The sequence below is a fragment of the Mesitornis unicolor genome, unplaced genomic scaffold, assembly GCF_000695765.1.
Source record: "Mesitornis unicolor isolate BGI_N332 unplaced genomic scaffold, ASM69576v1 scaffold20663, whole genome shotgun sequence".
In the NCBI taxonomy this organism is placed as follows: domain Eukaryota; kingdom Metazoa; phylum Chordata; class Aves; order Mesitornithiformes; family Mesitornithidae; genus Mesitornis; species Mesitornis unicolor.
Genome location: NW_010174253.1, coordinates 43,266 through 61,705, shown reverse-complemented (window position 1 = coordinate 61,705; position 18,440 = coordinate 43,266). Strand labels below are relative to the sequence as shown.

The 18,440-nt window shown below is 48.1% G+C and overlaps 1 protein-coding gene across 1 annotated transcript; it reads left to right on the top strand.

The window, feature by feature from the left end:
• Nucleotides 1–3,274: 3,274 nt before the first annotated feature.
• Nucleotides 3,275–17,822, top strand: USP20 (ubiquitin specific peptidase 20). The gene is made up of 23 exons (XM_010180990.1): nucleotides 3,275–3,355; nucleotides 3,750–3,803; nucleotides 4,493–4,555; nucleotides 4,698–4,829; nucleotides 5,430–5,526; nucleotides 5,717–5,786; nucleotides 6,368–6,481; nucleotides 7,583–7,661; nucleotides 8,975–9,413; nucleotides 10,310–10,447; nucleotides 11,719–11,831; nucleotides 12,251–12,423; nucleotides 12,899–12,993; nucleotides 13,533–13,566; nucleotides 14,013–14,058; nucleotides 14,328–14,508; nucleotides 14,921–15,047; nucleotides 15,140–15,309; nucleotides 15,909–15,990; nucleotides 16,354–16,462; nucleotides 16,852–16,954; nucleotides 17,198–17,269; nucleotides 17,662–17,822. The coding sequence occupies exons 1-23, from the start codon at nucleotides 3,275–3,277 to the stop codon at nucleotides 17,820–17,822; spliced, it is 2,733 nt and encodes a 910-aa protein (XP_010179292.1).
• The last annotated feature ends 618 nt before the right edge of the window (nucleotides 17,823–18,440 follow it).

Genomic DNA, 18,440 nt, shown 5'->3' with positions numbered 1-18,440 from the left:
AGTCCGGGGGTGTGCAGAGATATTTACATCAAACTTCACTCGTGCGTAACAGTTGTAGTGCCTCTTAGGAGAGGACTTGTAATTTGGGGGTTTGCTGCGCTTAAGGAGCGACGTAGCAGGGCGAGGGGGTGTTCCCGAAGGAGCTTTTTTTTCTTAAAAGCTAAATCTCTACGTGTGCCGTCGTATTGTGACCTCCAGTAATAAATCTGTGTTAAAACCTGGTCTCCTTTGCCTGTTCTACATAAAACGCCTCTCCAGTACGTGATGCAAACGTTCAGCTCAGAGTCCAAAGCAGCTGGTTTTTGGTTCTTCCTTGTCAGTAGGGCAGTTCAGTAAATCTTTCTTTCTTCATTACCTGGCGTGTGAAATGCCGCTAAGATCAGCTGCAGATCCTCATTTATCTTGGCAGGTTATGCAAGATGAGCGAGCAGACCTGGTACTTGTTTTGCAGCTGAACAGTGCTCGGGTTTCTTTCACTTGAACAAGCAGTTGCCCTGCAGACGGTGAATCTGCATCTGTCTGAAATTCTTGACAGCTGGCTCTAGCTTTGGTACAAAACCACGCTGTTGTTTTAAGCAAAAAAAAAACCCAAAACCAAAGCCTGAGAACCGTGTTACTGTGGAAGGCAGAGGCAGTGAGTTTGGCAGCAATTTAAGCAACTGAAAGTAGGTTGCAGTTCCAGTGGAATTGTTCTGACATGTTCGTGTACTGTGGTGCTTGAGAAAGACAGGCTGGAGGACTTGTTTTGAGGTAACTTTTTTTCCCATCACACGCAGTACTTTTTGTCAAGCACAGTTAAGCTTTCTTGCAGTGCTTTTATTCAATTCCTGGTTTCCTGAGCAGCGTTGGAGAGCTGTGCGTGCCAGCTAAAGCTCTCTGGGCAGAGTTTTTGGAAGGCGGGGATCGAGTACCTCCATCTGAACAGTTATGACTCGGATCTTTTCTGGTGGTTTCAGGCAGGGCTGGGTTTTTGGAAGGCGGGGATCGAGTACCTCCATCTGAACAGTTATGACTCGGATCTTTTCTGGTGCTTCCAGGCAGGGCTGAGAGGTGAAAATGAGTTTTTCCCTGGTTTGTTCAAAAAGGGAAGCCCTAGGTGGGCAGATCAGCATCTCGGTGCTGGAAAGTTGAAAGGCACAGTTGTAATTTTGAGTAGAGGGGTGGTCCCACAGAATGGGCTAAAACCAGCCACATCCACACTGCACTGAATACAGTGTGCTCCAAAACCGGTTCCCAGTTAGCTGAAGCTGAAGATTAAGGGGTCTGGAGTTAATTTAAAAACAATGTTTTATTTATTAGGTTTTCTGGGAAAGGGATAAGAAATCAAGGAAGGTGAAATAGCAAACACGGCATTGCTCTGTTTGGTTTGGGTTTGTTTTGTTTTTTCATTGGACCAGGTGATGCATTTGGGAAGAGGGGGTGGTTTTGATGAAGGGACTCGGAGCCTGAAAATGTCCCAGTTTTAGGTGTTAGTCAGAGATACTGCGCTCTTGTCACTTGTCTTAAATGAACGTGCATTACACGACACTATTTTGCTTCTCTGTGAAGCTGCATGAAATTGCTCAGCTGTTGTTAAGCATCTCTTCACAGGTTCTCGAGATCCTGATTACAATCACTGTTGTGTTTTCTAGCATGCAAATACGATTTCTTCCCCCTCCAGTTTTGCTTTGCCCCTGCACTTCAGATTATTCAGTTCCAAAGAGTGCTGAAAAAAACGTCGTTATAAAATTATCCTTGAGGTTTTCTTCTGCCAAGGCAAGGTGCTAGGCAAGCTTTGCAGCTCCCAGGATAGGTGTTGCTGATGTGGCTTACTCGTCTATCCTTCTTTTTTCTCCTCTTCCCACTGCCAGTGATTCAGACCAGATAACACTGGGAATTCTTTCAAATGTCCTCAAAATGTGAAAACCGCAGAGTGTAGCAACCGTGCTGCTGGAGCTGTCAGCTCCCAGTTCACCAGATTTTTCCACTTCTTTTTTGTAATGACGTGGGCTTTTCATGTCTGCTTCATTTCCAGCCAATCGTAATATTTTGAATCCTGGTCTGTGTTGTTGATATCACTTGTCTTTATTTTTTTTTCTTTTAAGCAGCCACAAGTGAGGTTACTTAAACTATGCTTAAGAAACACAAACTCTTTTCATATTATTTTTTATGGCTGTGTGTTACCAAGACATGTTTAAAGTCTTTCACATACCCGTGGACCACCATGAAAGTGTTTATTGTGCTCGTAAGCGTGCAGCTATGAAATCCTCTGTACTTGGGGCACTGGGATGTATGAGCTGGGTGGAACAGAGTGCTCCATGTCGTACAGTCAGAGTTCTGTGGCTCGTATTGTTGAAAATCTATGAAATTCCTCAGAGACTGAAGACTGGTTATCTGTGGTACAGATCATTTAAGTCTAATTCCCTCTTGCCCAGCTTGATTTACTACAGTAATCATATTTTTAAGGTTTGATAAAGTACTATAATACCTACATGTTAGGTTCAGACCAGCACAGTATGAAGCCCCCAGACACCACAGGCTAAATACGGGTGTCTTGGGCTGCAGCACCCTTTCACTTTTAATCTAAGTTTCATGCAGACAAGCTAATTAGATTTGTATCTCTCCATGCTGCGTGTTTGGCAAGAGGAAGTCGGTTCACATCACCGTATTTTGGTTTCCCACCCTACCTGCAGAGCTAGCACAGAACACCCAGGTTTCTGAGGGGGAAGTGTAGCTTGGCAGTCGAGGCGGGTTCATGGAGTAGAGTATTCCTGGTATACAGCACCAGTGATGTGTGTAAAGCACGTATGAGTAAATGGGAGTTTTAATTTATTGCTGTAGGCCTCTGCATCGTTCAGAGATGCTACGTGATCCGGTCTGGGAGTTTTAAGAAGCGGTGGTTGGTAGGTTACTGTACTGCTGTTTACTTTTGAGGCTACAGCAAATCCATCCCCATACCTGACACCGAGCCAGCAGCTGTGCTGAGCACACTGCCTCACTGCACAGATTATGAGCTTTCTTCGTGTTTCCCTCTCCTCCCCGCTGCCTTCCTTGCTCACCAGCGATACCACAATGCAGCCGCCCAACAATGGCTCAGAACTGGGCTCGCTCGTATCACTGGCTCCAGATTTGTTTGTTTTGATCTCTGAACCTTGAAGATGGATATCATCATCTCTAATGTACAAAACAAGCTAATTTACCTTCTTACAATCTGTGAGCAAACCTGACATGTAATGAAAGGAACTGCCCTTTCTTGTCCTAGGAAAACACCTCCTGCAGGTGAGCGTTGGTGAAAATGGGGGACACAAGAGACATCTGCCCTCACCTGGATTCCATAGGAGAGGTGACCCGGGATGATCTGCTGCTCAAATCCAAGGTATGGGGTGGTCTGGTTGTCTGTCCTTTCCCTGTTAGCCATTGTGCATGGGTTTGCATGCTTGCTTTCTTAAAGAAAACACTGCCTGTCTCCATAGAGGAGAGGCAGAAGCCCTTCTTCCAATGCTGATGTACCCTGCACGTATCCCATAAAGTCAGCCTTTGCCAACCCCATCTGATCTGTTTCTCTCTGACATTTTATCCTGCTCAAGTGTGTCACTTAGCTAAAATGCTGCAAAGCATGTATTTAGTTGGAAATCTGATAGTAAGAAATGAAATGCTGTGAGCTGCAGGTTGGCAAGGCCTGTTTTCTAGAGGAGTTTCCCCCTCGGGAAGGACTAGGTTACTTAAAAACCAACCAAGCAAACAAACCTTCTTTTGTCATGAATATGCAGGGAACTTGCCAGTCTTGTGGAGCTGTGGGACCAAATCTCTGGGCTTGTCTTCAGGTAAAAATGGCTTGCTATTTGTGTGCATGATATGGCGGGACTTCTCTTTAATGTAATTTTTTTAAAAAGAATTGTACTGAAAAAAAGAAAGAGAGTGGGAATCGAAGAGGGAGTTCACAGTAGAACTATCGACTGTTTTTTGATCGATGCCAGGGAAAAGACTCCCTAGATTAAATGCTAACGCTGTTGGAATATGCCGGGAGGTAACAGTTCACTGCTCATGGGTGATTGCCCCTGGTAGTCCCAGTAGGAATGAATGAAATGCCCAGCACTGACTGGTGGCTGGGTCCTGCGTCTGCTGGCGACTGTGAAGGGTGTGAGGCCTCGGGAGACGTTGCTCAGGGCAGCGAGGGGGAAAGGAGTGACGAGGGCATGCGGGCGGGCAGGGGCGGTTTATTTTTACACTGGAATGCCCAGACATTTTGAGACGGCTCAAATGAGCTGCCCATTGGAGCTGTTGTCTTGGAACAGAGCCTTTATGTGAGTGAAAACCTGATTCCAGGTTTTCTTTCTTAAATCAGTCCATCCCAATTTTCCATCTTATCCTGGGCCCTGACTAAAAAGCAGGTTAGAAAACTGGCAAGATCAATCCTGAAGTTGCAGCTGCTGGTGAGACTGGAGTTGCAGACTGTTTTGTGAAGGCTCTGATTTGATGGGCTCACTGTACTTTTGCTCTTTCCTGTCACCAGATTGGTTGTCCGTATGTTGGCTGTGGGGAGTCCTTTGCTGACCACAGCACCCTTCATGCACAGGTGAGCTTTTCTCTCTTGTCCATCTTAAGAGAGTTGGGTTTTTCCCATTACCTGACCCTTCTCTACCCAGTTCTGGTAATCCAGTGTTTCAACTTGAGCCAGCTGTCCAATGAGATTCATTATTTCACCTTTTCATTTCTAGGCCAAAAAGCACAACCTGACGGTGAATCTGACCACGTTCCGCGTCTGGTGTTACGCGTGCGAAAAGGAGGTGTTCCTGGACCAGCGGCTGGCAACGCACACCCAGTCCCCGCCAGTGAAGTTCACTGAACCGGTGGGTTGGTGGCACAGGTGGCAGGGCTGAATGCTTGGCAGGGTTTTTGTTTACCTGCTGCAAAATTAGCCAAGAGATTTCCATTATGGTCCAGGCTTTTCTTGCGATAGGACCTCTTCCGCTGAAAGTGGCTGCCTGTGGCCAGAGGACCCGCAGCCTTGCCTTATAGGATCTCCCAGCAAGAAGATTTCCAGATAACTTGAATATCCATTCTATTTTATCCATTATTTTTAACCTTTCCTAGCCTCTTCCACGAGGCGTCTGTTTCTGGGAGGAACCACAACAGCTGTCACATCTTCACTTTCAGTGTGCAGCTCATGGAAATTTTAGCTGTCAGACCCGAAACACACGTACTTGTGGCACTGCTGCGTATTCCTGATGCCTCTCTTATCTTGTGCACTGGAAGCAGTAATGGCACTATTTTCACTCCCTCCTTGCACTAATGAGAAGGGTAGACAGCGCAACTGGTTATTCTCTCTTCAAAGTGGTTTTTTTTTAAAGTCTGGTGGCTCAATTTATGTGAAAGATAATATCTCTCACAACTCATCTTTTATTGCAGGCTTATAAGCACTGCTGCTTATTTCTCTGTCTCTAATCTAGGATTCTCCATTGCCTGCTCACCCTCTGAAAGCTGTTCCAATTGCAGTGGCTGATGAAGGCGAATCTGAATCAGAGGACGATGATTTGAAACCAAGAGGTAACTCTGCATGGAGCTGAGGAAAGGGCTGTGAGGGCAAATCTGCAAACTGTAGGACCTGCACTGAGAGGTTCCTGGGAGCAGAGTATGGAGACTGCCTGGAAAGGGCTGAATTCCCTCTCCTTTGGGGAGGAATGTAGAACACAGCACTTCTGGAAAGTGTTTCATGCCTCTCTTGTTTGTGCTTTAGGCCTTACTGGAATGAAAAATCTTGGGAACTCCTGCTACATGAATGCAGCACTTCAGGCTCTCTCTAACTGGTAGGCATTAGGGCCTTGCAGTAGAGTCTTTACTGGACTTCGCGAAATATCGGAGATGGCACCGCTGCTCCGAGACCTTTATGAGTCATGCAAAGATAAATCAGCCAGATGAGGTGCAGAAAACTTAGTGCTTGTTTAGGGCTACAGAAGTTTACCAGTAGGAAACAGAGCGAATAGCCAACCTGTGGCTATGGACGGGACTTGTGTTTGCGTGAGTGCTCGAAGTAAAACTTCATCATTTCTAATGTGACAGAAATCTGTTTACCGCATGGGCAGGCATGTCACATCTCTTTATTCTCCCCAGTGATGCCATTCTAACAAACTATATCCTAAAATATTCTCTAGCCATCCTGCTGAGAAGTAATTTCAGGATCTCTTCTCTGTACTGGGAACAGATTCAGATCAGCCTTTTTCATTTGTTTCAAGTTAGGAGTCAAGTCTGCATCTGGAATCACTTCTCCCGATTCCAAACCAGTACCTTCAGCCTGTTTTCCAAAAGGCATGCATTTAGGTTTTGATAAGCCCTTAAATAGAAGCAGAGCAGAAATTTCTATGCACTGAATGATTCTCTTTTCTTGCAGCCCGCCTCTCACACAGTTTTTTCTGGAGTGTGGTGGACTGGTCCGTACGGATAAGAAACCAGCACTGTGCAAAAGTTACCAGAAGTTGGTGTCTGAGGTTTGGCATAAGAAACGGTGAGTGGTCACTGCCTAATCTAATCTGAACGGGTTTCGTGCTTATGTTGGTTCTGAAGTCTGGCATCAGCAAAGAGGAAATTTAATTTTCAGAGATAAGTGCATTGTCTAAGGCAGACAGTTCAAAGCCTACGTAGATGGGTATGCGAGGGTTCTCCCATATTGATGAAATCCCATATCCTGCTACTGGTGATAAAATATCCATGTTGATGTCAGTGAAAATAATACATTCTTAATAATGTCATTTTTTTAAAGGAAGATATTTTTTAATATAGCTTCCCTGTTGGCAATGAAGAAAAAATGGTGGAGGAAGGGAATACTCATGGCTGTTTCTGAGTATTCTGCATGGAGTGACCAGCACTTAATCGCACTGCTCTTGATTAGCACAGGGACTGATGATTTGGATGGGAAAACTGATACAGAGATTTTTACCAAAGAGAGTGGAGAATGCAGGTGATGTTTTGGGAAATGTTTGCTATCAGTTCAAATTCTAGACCAGTTCAAAGGACAGTGTAAGTAATGCAGCCCTGCCTAAATCTGAAGATGTCTGCTCTGTGCAAGCAGTTGGAAAAAATCAAACTAGAATCTAAATGGCACTGCATGTTCGTTTTGTGTTAGTTGCTAAAAAGGGCTAAGTAAGATACAGAGCACAAGTGAGCTGTCTTTCTGAAGAGAAGACTGTAGACTTTGAACCACTACGATGTCATTTTAATATTGCTTTTGATTTACCTTGTGTACTGTGTGGCCAGCCCACCCAGATTTCGAGACACACGTGGTGCTGCAAAATCAAGCCAAGTCACTGATCACAAAACCCTGCTCTGGCAAGAATCAAAGCATGGACAGAGCTTGAAGTTAAATGTGCTCCAGGGCAGATTCTCTCTGACAGGACAGACTGAAATGACTGAGAGACGTTTTCTGTCTCTTGATTCGTGTGTCACCCAGCTAATAGACAAATATATGCTCAGGCTTTGCAGGTGCATTAATTATCTTTTGTCCTCTTTAACTGGTAACCACACCCTGTGCTCTGGCTTATTACACAAACTGGCTCCAGGCCTGGTAAGCAAACTAACTACTTCATGTTTTTTTCCTGTATCCGCACAGCCCGAGTTACGTTGTTCCCAGCAGCCTCTCCCACGGAATTAAACTCGTCAACCCCATGTTCCGAGGCTATGCACAGCAGGTGGGGCCTCCACACAAACACACCGATATTCCAAAGATGGGGGATTTTTCTTCCTGCAGTGGCGGTGCTTGGGTTCAGAGCCTGAGTTCAGGGGTTATGCCCATTTTGTGTCAGTATTGCTGACAGAGCACTCAGGTGGGACTGAAGAGCCCTGGGTTCTCTGCCAGGCTCTGCCTCTCATTTGCTGGTACCAAATCCATGCATTTTCCTGTGTCAGCTCTCTCACCTCTGCCGTTGGGATGATCACCTCCTTTACAAAGAGCTTTGAGATCTACTGATACATTCTGTATGAGGGTTAGGTATTATTTATTCATGTCAGAGCTGGCAAACCTGGATAAATCTGTCCTAAAAAGTTAAATATATGAATGTTCTGTATTCTTTTTCTAGGGAATTACAGCAAACTAAATCTTATTTAAAGATAGTATCCTTTATTGTCTTTGAAGTTTTTATCTTGTGTTTATTCTTCAGAGTAAAATGTAAACATCAAACTATGATTAGAAATTTTACAAGAGAGGTGACAGTACATCTAAACTGTGATAGTGACAGGAAATCAAAACAAAGGATAAAAATAATGATTAATGAAAGAACTTCTTCATCTTTGATGTGAAGTACGTTGGACTGGAAAACGCTTAGCTGTAAAGAGATAAAGTTGAAAGGAAGACAGGGCAGGCTAAAAGCCAAACTTCCCTAAAATAACAGAAACATCATAATTAGCTTTCTGGAGCTGTCAAAACATGAAGTTACTTTCCAGCAGGTCTTTTGAAGCCAAAGCATCAGCTCTTTTACCATGTATTATGAATGCGGGAGCTTGCATTTTGACTGTATAGTCTTTGGTTTCTGGTCCCATTCCCTACTTATTAAAGATTTTAATCTGCCCTATTTAAGAGAGGGATTGCCATGAGCAGAAGTCAGTGTTCGTTAGATTCGTTCTGTGGGTAAGAGTCTGTTCTCTGTGGCCTGCTGTCTTCATTAGGCTCCTCCTTGTCTTTCTCCTCTTATCAGTGGTACCTCTTGATAAATGTGCTCATGGTTTGCATGCTGTGGCCGTGCTCTGGCTTTTCAGTGTCTTTCGGCTGATGATGTTCAGATAAACATTGGCCCTTTTATCATTTAGAAGTTAAAAACATTTATGTAGCAGACAGGCTTCTTGGTACATCTCCACAGTACTCAGCTTTAGTAGGGTCTCCTTGTGTTGCAGAGGTGGCTAACCCTTGTGGGCAGCATTGAAAGAGGCTGTGAATGGAGTCTCCTCTTTTGCCCTTCTCATTTGCCCCATTTTTGGATACTGACATGGAACTGCTTCTGGTTTTCAGGACACTCAGGAGTTCCTGCGGTGCCTGATGGATCAGCTTCACGAAGAGCTGAAGGAACCAGTTGTAGCAGAGACGAGGGATTTGGATACCAATGACCAGGACGACAAGCGAGAGGGTGACCGAAGTCCTTCGGAGGACGAGTTCCTCTCCTGTGACTCCAGCAGTGACAGGGGGGAAGATGGTCAGAGCCGGACCACAGCGGGCATGGGCAGCAGCTCCCTGGCAGAGACAGAGCTGTTGATCCCGGATGAAGCAGGGAGAGGGATCTCCGAGAAGGAGAGGATGAAGGACAGGAAGTTCTCCTGCGGCCATCGGCGCAGCAACTCGGAGCAGGTGGATGAGGATGCAGATGTTGACACTACCATGATGCCGGTTGATGGCAGAGCCTCACCGGAGATGCTGCCAGCTCCCCGTCCTGCCAGCCCGTGTCGGACACCAGGTACACACCTCCAGTCTAGTTGTGAGAAGATGTTATCCCACACAGGGACAGTGTTGTAGTGCAGTGGCAAACAGCACATAATGTGACTGTTCCTTCTATGGGTCTCAAGAGATTTTGCAGCCAAGATTTTCCTCAGTGTCCTGGCAGTAGTTTTGCCACAATTGCTTCTGCAAGAAAATGTTAACACGTGAGCCAGAGAGGTGCTTAGCTGGGCCGAAGTGCTATGAAGCTGAGTGAAGGCTGTGTCTTGAAAGCAGTGATAGCTGCCTTGGCCAAAACACTGTGTTTATGCCTTTTCCTAATTAAAAACAAAAAGGGGGTTTGCATGTTTACAGTACTTTATCTGACAGGCCTGCCTGGGGAAATATTAGCTACGGAAAAGGCGTGGAAGGAGGTATTTGTTAGTGTTGGACTGTGGGCTTTGTGGAGAGAAAAGGGAGAGGCACAGTTTGTGCATTTCTGTGTCTCGGGGAAAAGAGCAGCAGTTAAGACGTAGGTGTGGAGTCACCTCAGACTGAGCATATCCGATCTTTCAACACTTCTTTATGTAAGAGTCTTACGCTGCCAACTGGCGCTGAAGGCAGCAGTGCTGTTTATGTGGATTAGGGATATAGGAGCAAGCTGCAAAACCTAATTAGTCATAAGTGTGAAAAAATGGCGGGGTTGTTTTTTGATATGTAATTATTAGCTGTTCCGTACAGCTCTGTATGCACTCTTACCCATGCACTGAGGGAGCTGTATCCGCCAGCCTGTGCAAGCAGAACAGTTAATAGGCACTGAACCGTGCGTACTGGGAAAGATCCAGGAATGTAGAGCTGACACTGACTGCAATAGCATTGCCTTTCATAACTGGGTTTTTTACCAGTGCTTTTCTCCCTCCCCATTTTCCCAAACAGAACCTGACAACGATGCCTACGTGCGCTGCTCCTCGCGCCCCTGCAGTCCCGTCCACCATGAAATGCACTCCAAGCTCTCCAGCAGTCCTCCTCGCTCCAGTCCTGCCAGGCTCGGACCTTCCTACGTCCTCAAGAAAGGTATGCAAAGAGTGTGTGCTGGGAGGTGAAGTGCATGGGGGTTCATTTACAGAAGAGAGAAAGAATCCATCATGATCCTTGATTAACTTTTGGAAGAAGCGCTGATTCCCCTGGACATCAGTGCTTTCTAAAATAGTATTAGGCAAAGACTGCAGTAAACCTGCAGGTAAAGTCTTAACAGATGACCTGCCTGTAGTCACTCTGGGCCCAACAGATGTTCTAGTATGCTCTTATCTTGGAGCCTGAAATTATTTCCATGCCTGCATCTACGTGCTGTGTTTCTTATTAATAAAATGGCTATGAAGTCCCAGGCACAAGCTCAGTCCCTTTAGGGGAGTGTGGAGATGTGTAAACATTTGTCTGCCAGACTTGAATTTCACAGCATGTGAGCCAGAGAACTGTAAGATGATGTTAGCGAGAGAGAGCTTCCTGCCTCCTGGACATCTTGGGCTCACAACAACAGAATTAAGGCTGCAGATGTCAGTCCAGTGCTGGGACCGTTGTTATGCGTCAGAGTGGAGCCTGGCTTCTGTTGTTATCAAACTGGCCTCTTCATCCCAAGCAAATTGCAACTCGAAATCCCTCAGCATTGCACAGTCTGCAAGCACAATGGCATTGCTGTACCACCACAGCTGTTTGGTAATGGCATTCTTTGCTCAACTCTGTCCCAGCCCCTTGGCCAAGGTCAGCAGAGCCACAGATGTTCTGGCTGCATAAAAAGCCCCTTGTCTCCATGCATGTGTGTGTGGGGAAGGGGGTTTGTTATTAAACAAAACTGCGTGTTTGGCCAGTCCCTGCTGTGGAGAGTCCTCTCCTGTGCAAGACACCTGGGGAACACATGGTACATGTCAGAGGGAAAGAAGGAAAGGACAAAGTACACAGGCAGGTGAGGGGGGAGAGGAAACAAAGTGTAAAGCTTGGAGCAAAATGCTGCAAGACCTCAGAAAAGCAGGGACTGTCAGTGGCAGGGCCAGGCTTCTAAATGTGCAGTAAGAGGATGGAAACAGGATTTCCAGTAAGACAATTTCTGCCTGCTGAGAGCTGGCACGTTTGTGTTGGTTCAGTTGGCTGCCTCCCCTGTACTGTACCACGCGAAGCAGCAGTGCTCCACGTCAGCTTACAATGGGCTCTGCTGTCCACTGGTGTGCAAGTGGCATCTGAACATGCAGGGCAGCACTTGTCCTGTGTCCTTGTGCGGCTGCGTGACTCCACTGGGACAGGAGACTGGGAAGGAGTTGCTACACGATGGGGCTTCCTTGTCTGTCTTTCAGCCCAGATGCAGGCTTCTGGGAAAAAGAAGAAAGAGCTTCGTTACCGCAGTGTGATTTCGGACATCTTCGATGGCTCCATTCTCAGCCTGGTGCAGTGCCTCACCTGCGACAGAGTGAGTCCTCTGGTGGCTGTCGGTCTTCACAGCTTGGGGAGCTCTCCTTAGGAAATGGTGCTCCCATTTCCAAACACTGCGGGATGCGGCAGAAATGATGATAGGTGGATGGAAGGAGAGGTGTGAGGAACCTGCCTTGCCAAGAAATCATATTCCCCTGTAGGGCTCTGCTTATCTGTGTTACTGAGTTGGCCTAGCAACGTCACATTCAGATTAGAAAAGTGATTGCAGTGCTACAACCACCACGACAAAAGCCATCTTGCTGACAGCAGTGAAGAATAGTTAACCAGAGCGAGTTGCTCGTGCTGCCAGCTCAGGTTTTAGCCTAGACACAATCTGAGCAGTGGTAAATTTCATGAAGGTCCCAGCTCCATTACATGCACAGGAAACCCAGACCTCCTCTTCTTGGCTATTTCCAGGTTTCTACAACAGTGGAGACGTTCCAGGACCTGTCGCTCCCGATCCCAGGGAAGGAGGACTTGGCCAAGCTGCACTCTGCCATCTACCAAAACGTGCCAGCTAAGACAGGGACATGTGGGGACAACTACGCCTCGCAAGGCTGGATCGCTTTCATCATGGAGTATATCCGGAGGTGCGTTCCCTGTGCACGACTTCTTTTTTCTGGGGTTTGCCCTGCGGTGCTGGAAGGCAGCGATCCCTAAAGCAGTGGTGGTTACAGCAGAACATCAGTTGTAACCATCTGTGGATGACAGCATGGGGTACCTCAGGTCTTTGAGCCTTTTCATGTAAACCAGTTGCTACTGATCCTCTAGTTCTGTCCTGCACCTTGAGATCTCTTGTGCAGCTGATAACCCCTCACTTCTGCCTTCAGCTCAGTCTGGCCCTCCAGAGTAAATTAATTCCTGGTGTAGTTTTCCCAATAATTTCCAGTTTGAGCAGTGACAGTAGGAACATCAGCTGAGAAAAATCAGGCTTTCCCTGCTCCTCTGGGATGTGTGATGAGCTTAGGACCTACAGCTAGAAGGAACCCATCCTTCATTTGGGGTTTTGTACACCAAAGCATCCAGCTATTTTATATATAACTCCTAATCCCCTCTCTTCTGCAGGTTTGTGGTGTCCTGTATCCCTAGCTGGTTTTGGGGTCCTGTTGTGACGCTGGAGGACTGCCTTGCTGCCTTTTTTGCAGCAGATGAGTTGAAGGGTGAGTTCTCTTCAGTGGGGTCTGACAGCACAAAACAAGGAAAAGCACACGGAGGAGTATTTCATGTGCATTTTGGGGTCAGATTAAATCTGGAATTCCTGCCTCAGTGTTTCACTCAGACACTGGCAGTACCAGAAGTCGGCAGTTCAGCATCTGAGCAGAAGTGAGTTTTCCCACCTGCTCGGGGTAGGAAATCCAGGTGAGAGCGTCCTCAGCAAGGGGCAGATGTGGCTGTTGGTTGGTTGTGTGTGCTGTGGCTCCTCAGCCGTCTTAGTTTCTTTGCTTTCTCCGTTGACTCCTGAAGCTCTAGAAGACTCAAACAATTTGCTGTATTCACTTGTGTTGGTGGGCAATTGCACACTTTCCTGCTAATTGACTGCATTCTCTTCTTGCCTGCACTTCCTGAGGGCAGTGTCTGTTTCGATCTCTTCCCCAAGAGGTTGCTTAACCTGGTTTGTCTGCATGGGATGGAAGTGTGGTCATATCAGCACTGTGTGCTCTGAGTAACTGCATCACGGCTTTCTTCTCTTTGTCTGCAGGGGACAACATGTACAGTTGTGAACGGTGTAAAAAGTAAGTTTCCATTATCTGTATCGTGTCGTATTTCTGGAACTTTATTTCTCTGTTCTGCTGGCAAACATTGTGCTGTGCCCTCTGCCTGGACGTTTCTTCTGCTGAGCGGCGTGTGAAACCTGCCTTGCCTTGTACCAGAGTTCTGGTCCTGAGAGGTCGCTGGTCGCAGATAGGAAAAGTGCTGGCTTTGGGGGGAAAAGAAGGGAAGAAGGGATCTGATCAGGGATGTGGCTTAGCAGTACTGGAGCTGTTGTATCAGAAAGAAGAGGCACAACAAACTGCTCGTGCTGTGCCTCATGTGGGAAGGATGCTTCAAAAAGCCTGGTCTTGTTGCTGCTGGAATTCAGGATTTGTCTTGGATTTCAAAGTGAGCAGGACCCAGCCTTGCCTTTTGGCATCCCTTTGCTTTAGAGATTTCTCACAGTGAGTTTCTTTTTCTCCCTCAGACTGCGGAATGGAGTGAAATACTGCAAAGTCCTCCGGCTACCAGAGGTGAGAACAAGCACCTTGTTTCACAGTTTTCTTTCAGCAGCCTCAGAGGAGGTAAGGAGGGTAGAGCTAGAACAGAAATAGCAGTTTGGTTTGGTGGCAAAGTTCTGTATCCAGACCAGAAGAGAATTCCCCAATCTAAGCTGATGAGCCAGCAGGACTCTCACTGACAAGCGAAGAACTCTTGCAGAGATCAGCTGCACAGAGATGTCCTTTGGATCAGAATACCCACGGCAAAACTGCGCTTTGGTGTTTTGTCTTTGGTCTTTTAGATTCTTTGCATCCACTTGAAGCGGTTCCGGCACGAGGTGATGTACTCCTTCAAGATCAACAGCCACGTCTCCTTCCCCTTGGAGGGGCTGGACCTGCGACCTTTCCTAGCCAAGGAGTGCGTCTCCCAGATCACCACCTACGATCTGCTGTCGGTCATCTGCCACCACGGCACAGCGGGCAGTAAGTCCCTCTTCTGCGAGTACGGGCAGAGGTGAACAGGAACGGGATGAGTATGAGCAAAGCAGAAGAGTGCTCTGGGTGAAGTGCAGCCTAAGGCCTGCCCCCTCCGTTCCCAGGCTCGCTCAGCCTCTGCCCTTTGAGAAGTGAGCCAGCAGGTTCTGTACATCCCCTGCAGCTACTTCAGCCTCACCACTGGGTTGGCTCAAACCCTTTCCCCATGATCGCTCTCACTGAGAAGCCCTTTCCAAGGCAGGCAAATCAGGGTGGTATTTTCCAGGCACCCCTGCTCCTGCAAACTTGCCTAAACAGGAACTATGCCTTTTTTTTTTTCCCCAGCAGCTAATCCTGTTATCCCAGGCCTGACTTGTGGCAGGCTCCGAATCCCAGCAGTGTTGTGTTTTCTCTGTTCCAGGTGGCCATTACATAGCCTACTGCCAGAACGTGATCAACGGCCAGTGGTACGAGTTTGACGACCAGTACGTCACCGAAGTCCATGAGACCGTGGTGCAGAATGCAGAGGCCTATGTCTTGTTCTACAGGTGAGCTGTGCCCTTGCTGGTGCAGAACACCTAGAAATGGGTTTGGATAAGTTTTCAGGAATTGCTTACTTTCTCATGTTTTCCTCCTTAAGGAAAAGCAGTGAAGAAGCTGTGCGAGAGCGTCAGAAGGTTGTGTCCCTTGCCAGCATGAAGGAGCACAGTTTACTCCAGTTCTACATCTCTCGAGAGTGGCTCAATAAATTCAACACCTTTGCTGAGCCGGGTCCCATCACCAATCACACCTTTCTGTGCTCTCATGGAGGTAAGGCCGTGCTGCTGGACCTGGGAATAGCAACTCCACTACACCTTAAAAAGCTCCAGCTGTAGTCCTGATACAGTGTAGGATCCCCTTCTTTGGCATTATCTAGCCCTCGGGGAGAGATGGGACAATTATCGCCTTGTCCTGCTGCTCACAGGCCTGGAGGGTTGTGTAGTGCTGGGAAACAGCAGTTTTCAGTTCTCCCTTTGTTTTTAAAAACGAACCTGTAAAAGCAGATAAGGCAGCATTTATCTGTGTTACCCTATCAGCAAGGTTGGCCTTCGGTGTTTGTTTGGAGAATGGAGCACGTGCGGCTGAAGGGAGCTGATACCACCTTGTGCTGTTCTGCTCCTTCATCCGTCATGCTGGGGAGCCCTCTGTTTACAAGTCTCCGATTGGAAATAAAGCACTTGATTAGAAATTGAGGCTGTGAATTGAGAAGCATCCACAGTTAATGAGCTCTTGACTGTCTGCCATACGCAGAGGAAGCAGATTCTGGAATCAGAGTTTTCAGCAAGGAAGATCTGCCTTTTTTTATCCGTGTCTTTTCCCAGCAATAATGAATTCCCTGGTTAACTCTCACACTCGCCTTTCCTCCACAGGGATCCCTCCCAATAAATACCATTACATCGATGACCTGGTTGTGATCCTGCCCCAGAACGTGTGGGAATACCTCTACAACAGGTGAATATGGCCATTTCATTCTTCTTCCCAATGTGTTTTGTATTTCGTTTCACACCTCAGGCAGTGACTGAGACAATCCCTTCCCAGGCCACCTCAGAGGTGTGCAGCACTTGCTGTGGACTGGCAGAGACTTGCATTTGGTAGAGCCTCCCTCCCAATCTAAACCAAAATGAGAGATACCAATGGACTGTCCCAGAGCAATGGTGTGACCCTCACTGAGTAAAGGCAGCGCTCTCCATTCAGGACATGGCTGCAGTTGCACCACCTCCAATGGTGTAAAATCCACCTCTGCAGGACTCGGGGCTGGAAGCATTTCCAACCTCCTGCAGTTCTCCATTCCCCTCCCTCTCTTTCTGGGCTCAGATTTGGGGGCGGCCCTGCTGTGAACCACCTGTACGTGTGCTCCATTTGCCAAGTGGAGATCGAAGCGCTGGCCAAACGCAGGAGAATTGAAATCGACACCTTCATCAAGGTTCGTGTGGGAAGCGTCTGGAAGCAACGGCAAAGGGCAGAGGTGGGGAGGAGAGATGTGTCACAGTTAGTGGAGAACCCCTGCCCCTGTTATCCAGATCGTGATCTACAGCAGGGCCAGACCAACCTAGGGGTTCCCCAGCGCTAACAGCATGGGGAGGGGCACCTGGAGCACAATAACGCTGCGTGTGTGACATGCAGACACCAGGTTTGCAACCATCCTAGCCTCTGTCTGCTGTAGTGAGCAGGAACATGGTGTGAGGAAGGCAGTGGGAGTACAAGAGGTCCTTTTGAAGAATGGCGGGGCTGCCTTACAGTTAACAGGAGGGGCTTCCCCAGACCTCAGGAGTGACTAAACCCTGCCTGCCTGTCTGCTCTGTGCTCTCCCAGCTGAACAAGGCTTTCCAGGCCGAGGAGTCTCCCAGCGTCATCTACTGTATCAGCATGCAGTGGTTCCGCGAGTGGGAAGCCTTTGTCAAGGGGAAGGATAACGGTAAGGAGCCAGAGAGCTCTGGGGCCTGGGGGGGTGAGAGGCAGAATGGGAACACATCTGTGTGCGAGGGGCACCTCCTCAGTGACCGCTGCCCTCGACTATGACTTGGGAGTTCAGGCACCAGCCAGGCTGTGGGCAGGTCCCCAAGGGCTGGGCAGAAATAACGAAATAGCTCAGGAAATGAGCTGAATCTGGTGGGGAACATGGAGAGCAGGGTGGTTTTTGACGGCTGTTCACTTGCAGAGCCTCCCGGACCAATTGACAACAGCAAGATTGCTCTCACAAAAGCAGGCGGCCACGTGCAAGTCAAGCAGGGTAAGGCCTGTGCGTGCTGTGCAGCCCCAGCTGCCGGGGCTGGTGGGTCCCAGTGCCTGGTTTGGGTCCCTGGGCTCTCAGAGCTCAGTCGCTGCGTGTGTGAGAGGGGGTCAGGCAGGGCCTGGGGGCTGTTGGGAAAGGATGAGGTGGGTGCTGCAGGACCCACAGCGGCTGGTGACACTGCCGTGGAGCCCCGGTGGCTTCCAGCAGCAGGTGGCACTGCAGAGGGCCAGTGGGGACCACTGTGGCTGTGGCTTGGGTGGGTCTGGACCGTGCAGCTGTGGGGACCACTCGTGCCTCGTGTTTCCTGGGGGTGAGCAGAGGGAGGCAGCTGAAAAGAGGACACCCTCATGTCATGATGCACATCTGATTACCACTGTTGTCCCTTTCAGGTGCTGATTACGGGCAGATTTCTGAGGAGACATGGATTTATTTAAGCACACTGTATGGAGGGGGCCCAGAGATCGCCATCAGACAGAATGTGGCCCAGGCCCAAGAGCTGGAAAACCTCCACGGGGAGCAGAAGATTGAAGCAGAGACGCGAGCTGTGTGACCTGTGTGGGACGGGGAAGGTACGGCACACAGACATCCGTGTGGGGATGGAGGGCTGGGGAACCCCAAGGAGTCAAACCTCTGCTGTTGTCTGGTACTCAAAGGTGTGTGCAGCTCCCACCACAGCTCTGGGGATGGCAGGGTCCCTCTGCTGTCCTTTCTGCGGCTTTGAATACCAGGGTGGTGGTGGGCAAGACTGGGAGAAAGCAGCTTCTCTGTCCTTCACCTCTGAATGAAGCTGGGGTACAAGACTGCAGCCAAACCTCACTGGGGTGCGTTCTGACCCAAGCCCTCTCCCTTTTCTTTGCTTACAAGACACCGGCACTCCCAGCTTGCCCCAGTGAACTGAGCCCCTCTGCTCCTTTGCAGATTCTGCTTTTGGCACTTTTCTTTTTAACTCAGATGTACAAAGATCATGAAACATTGTTTGTGTCTCCAGCGGGCGGTGTTGCAGTAGAGAAGCCTCTTATTTGAAGCTGACTAAAGCCACAAGGTCTCCTGGTAGTTTTATGCTGGTGGGGCACAGCTGCCGCAACGTCCTAGTTTTGCTCTTTATCTAATTCTTGCAAATTCAGTTGCAATCACATGAGAAATTTTGAAAGAGGCCGTTTCTTTCAGC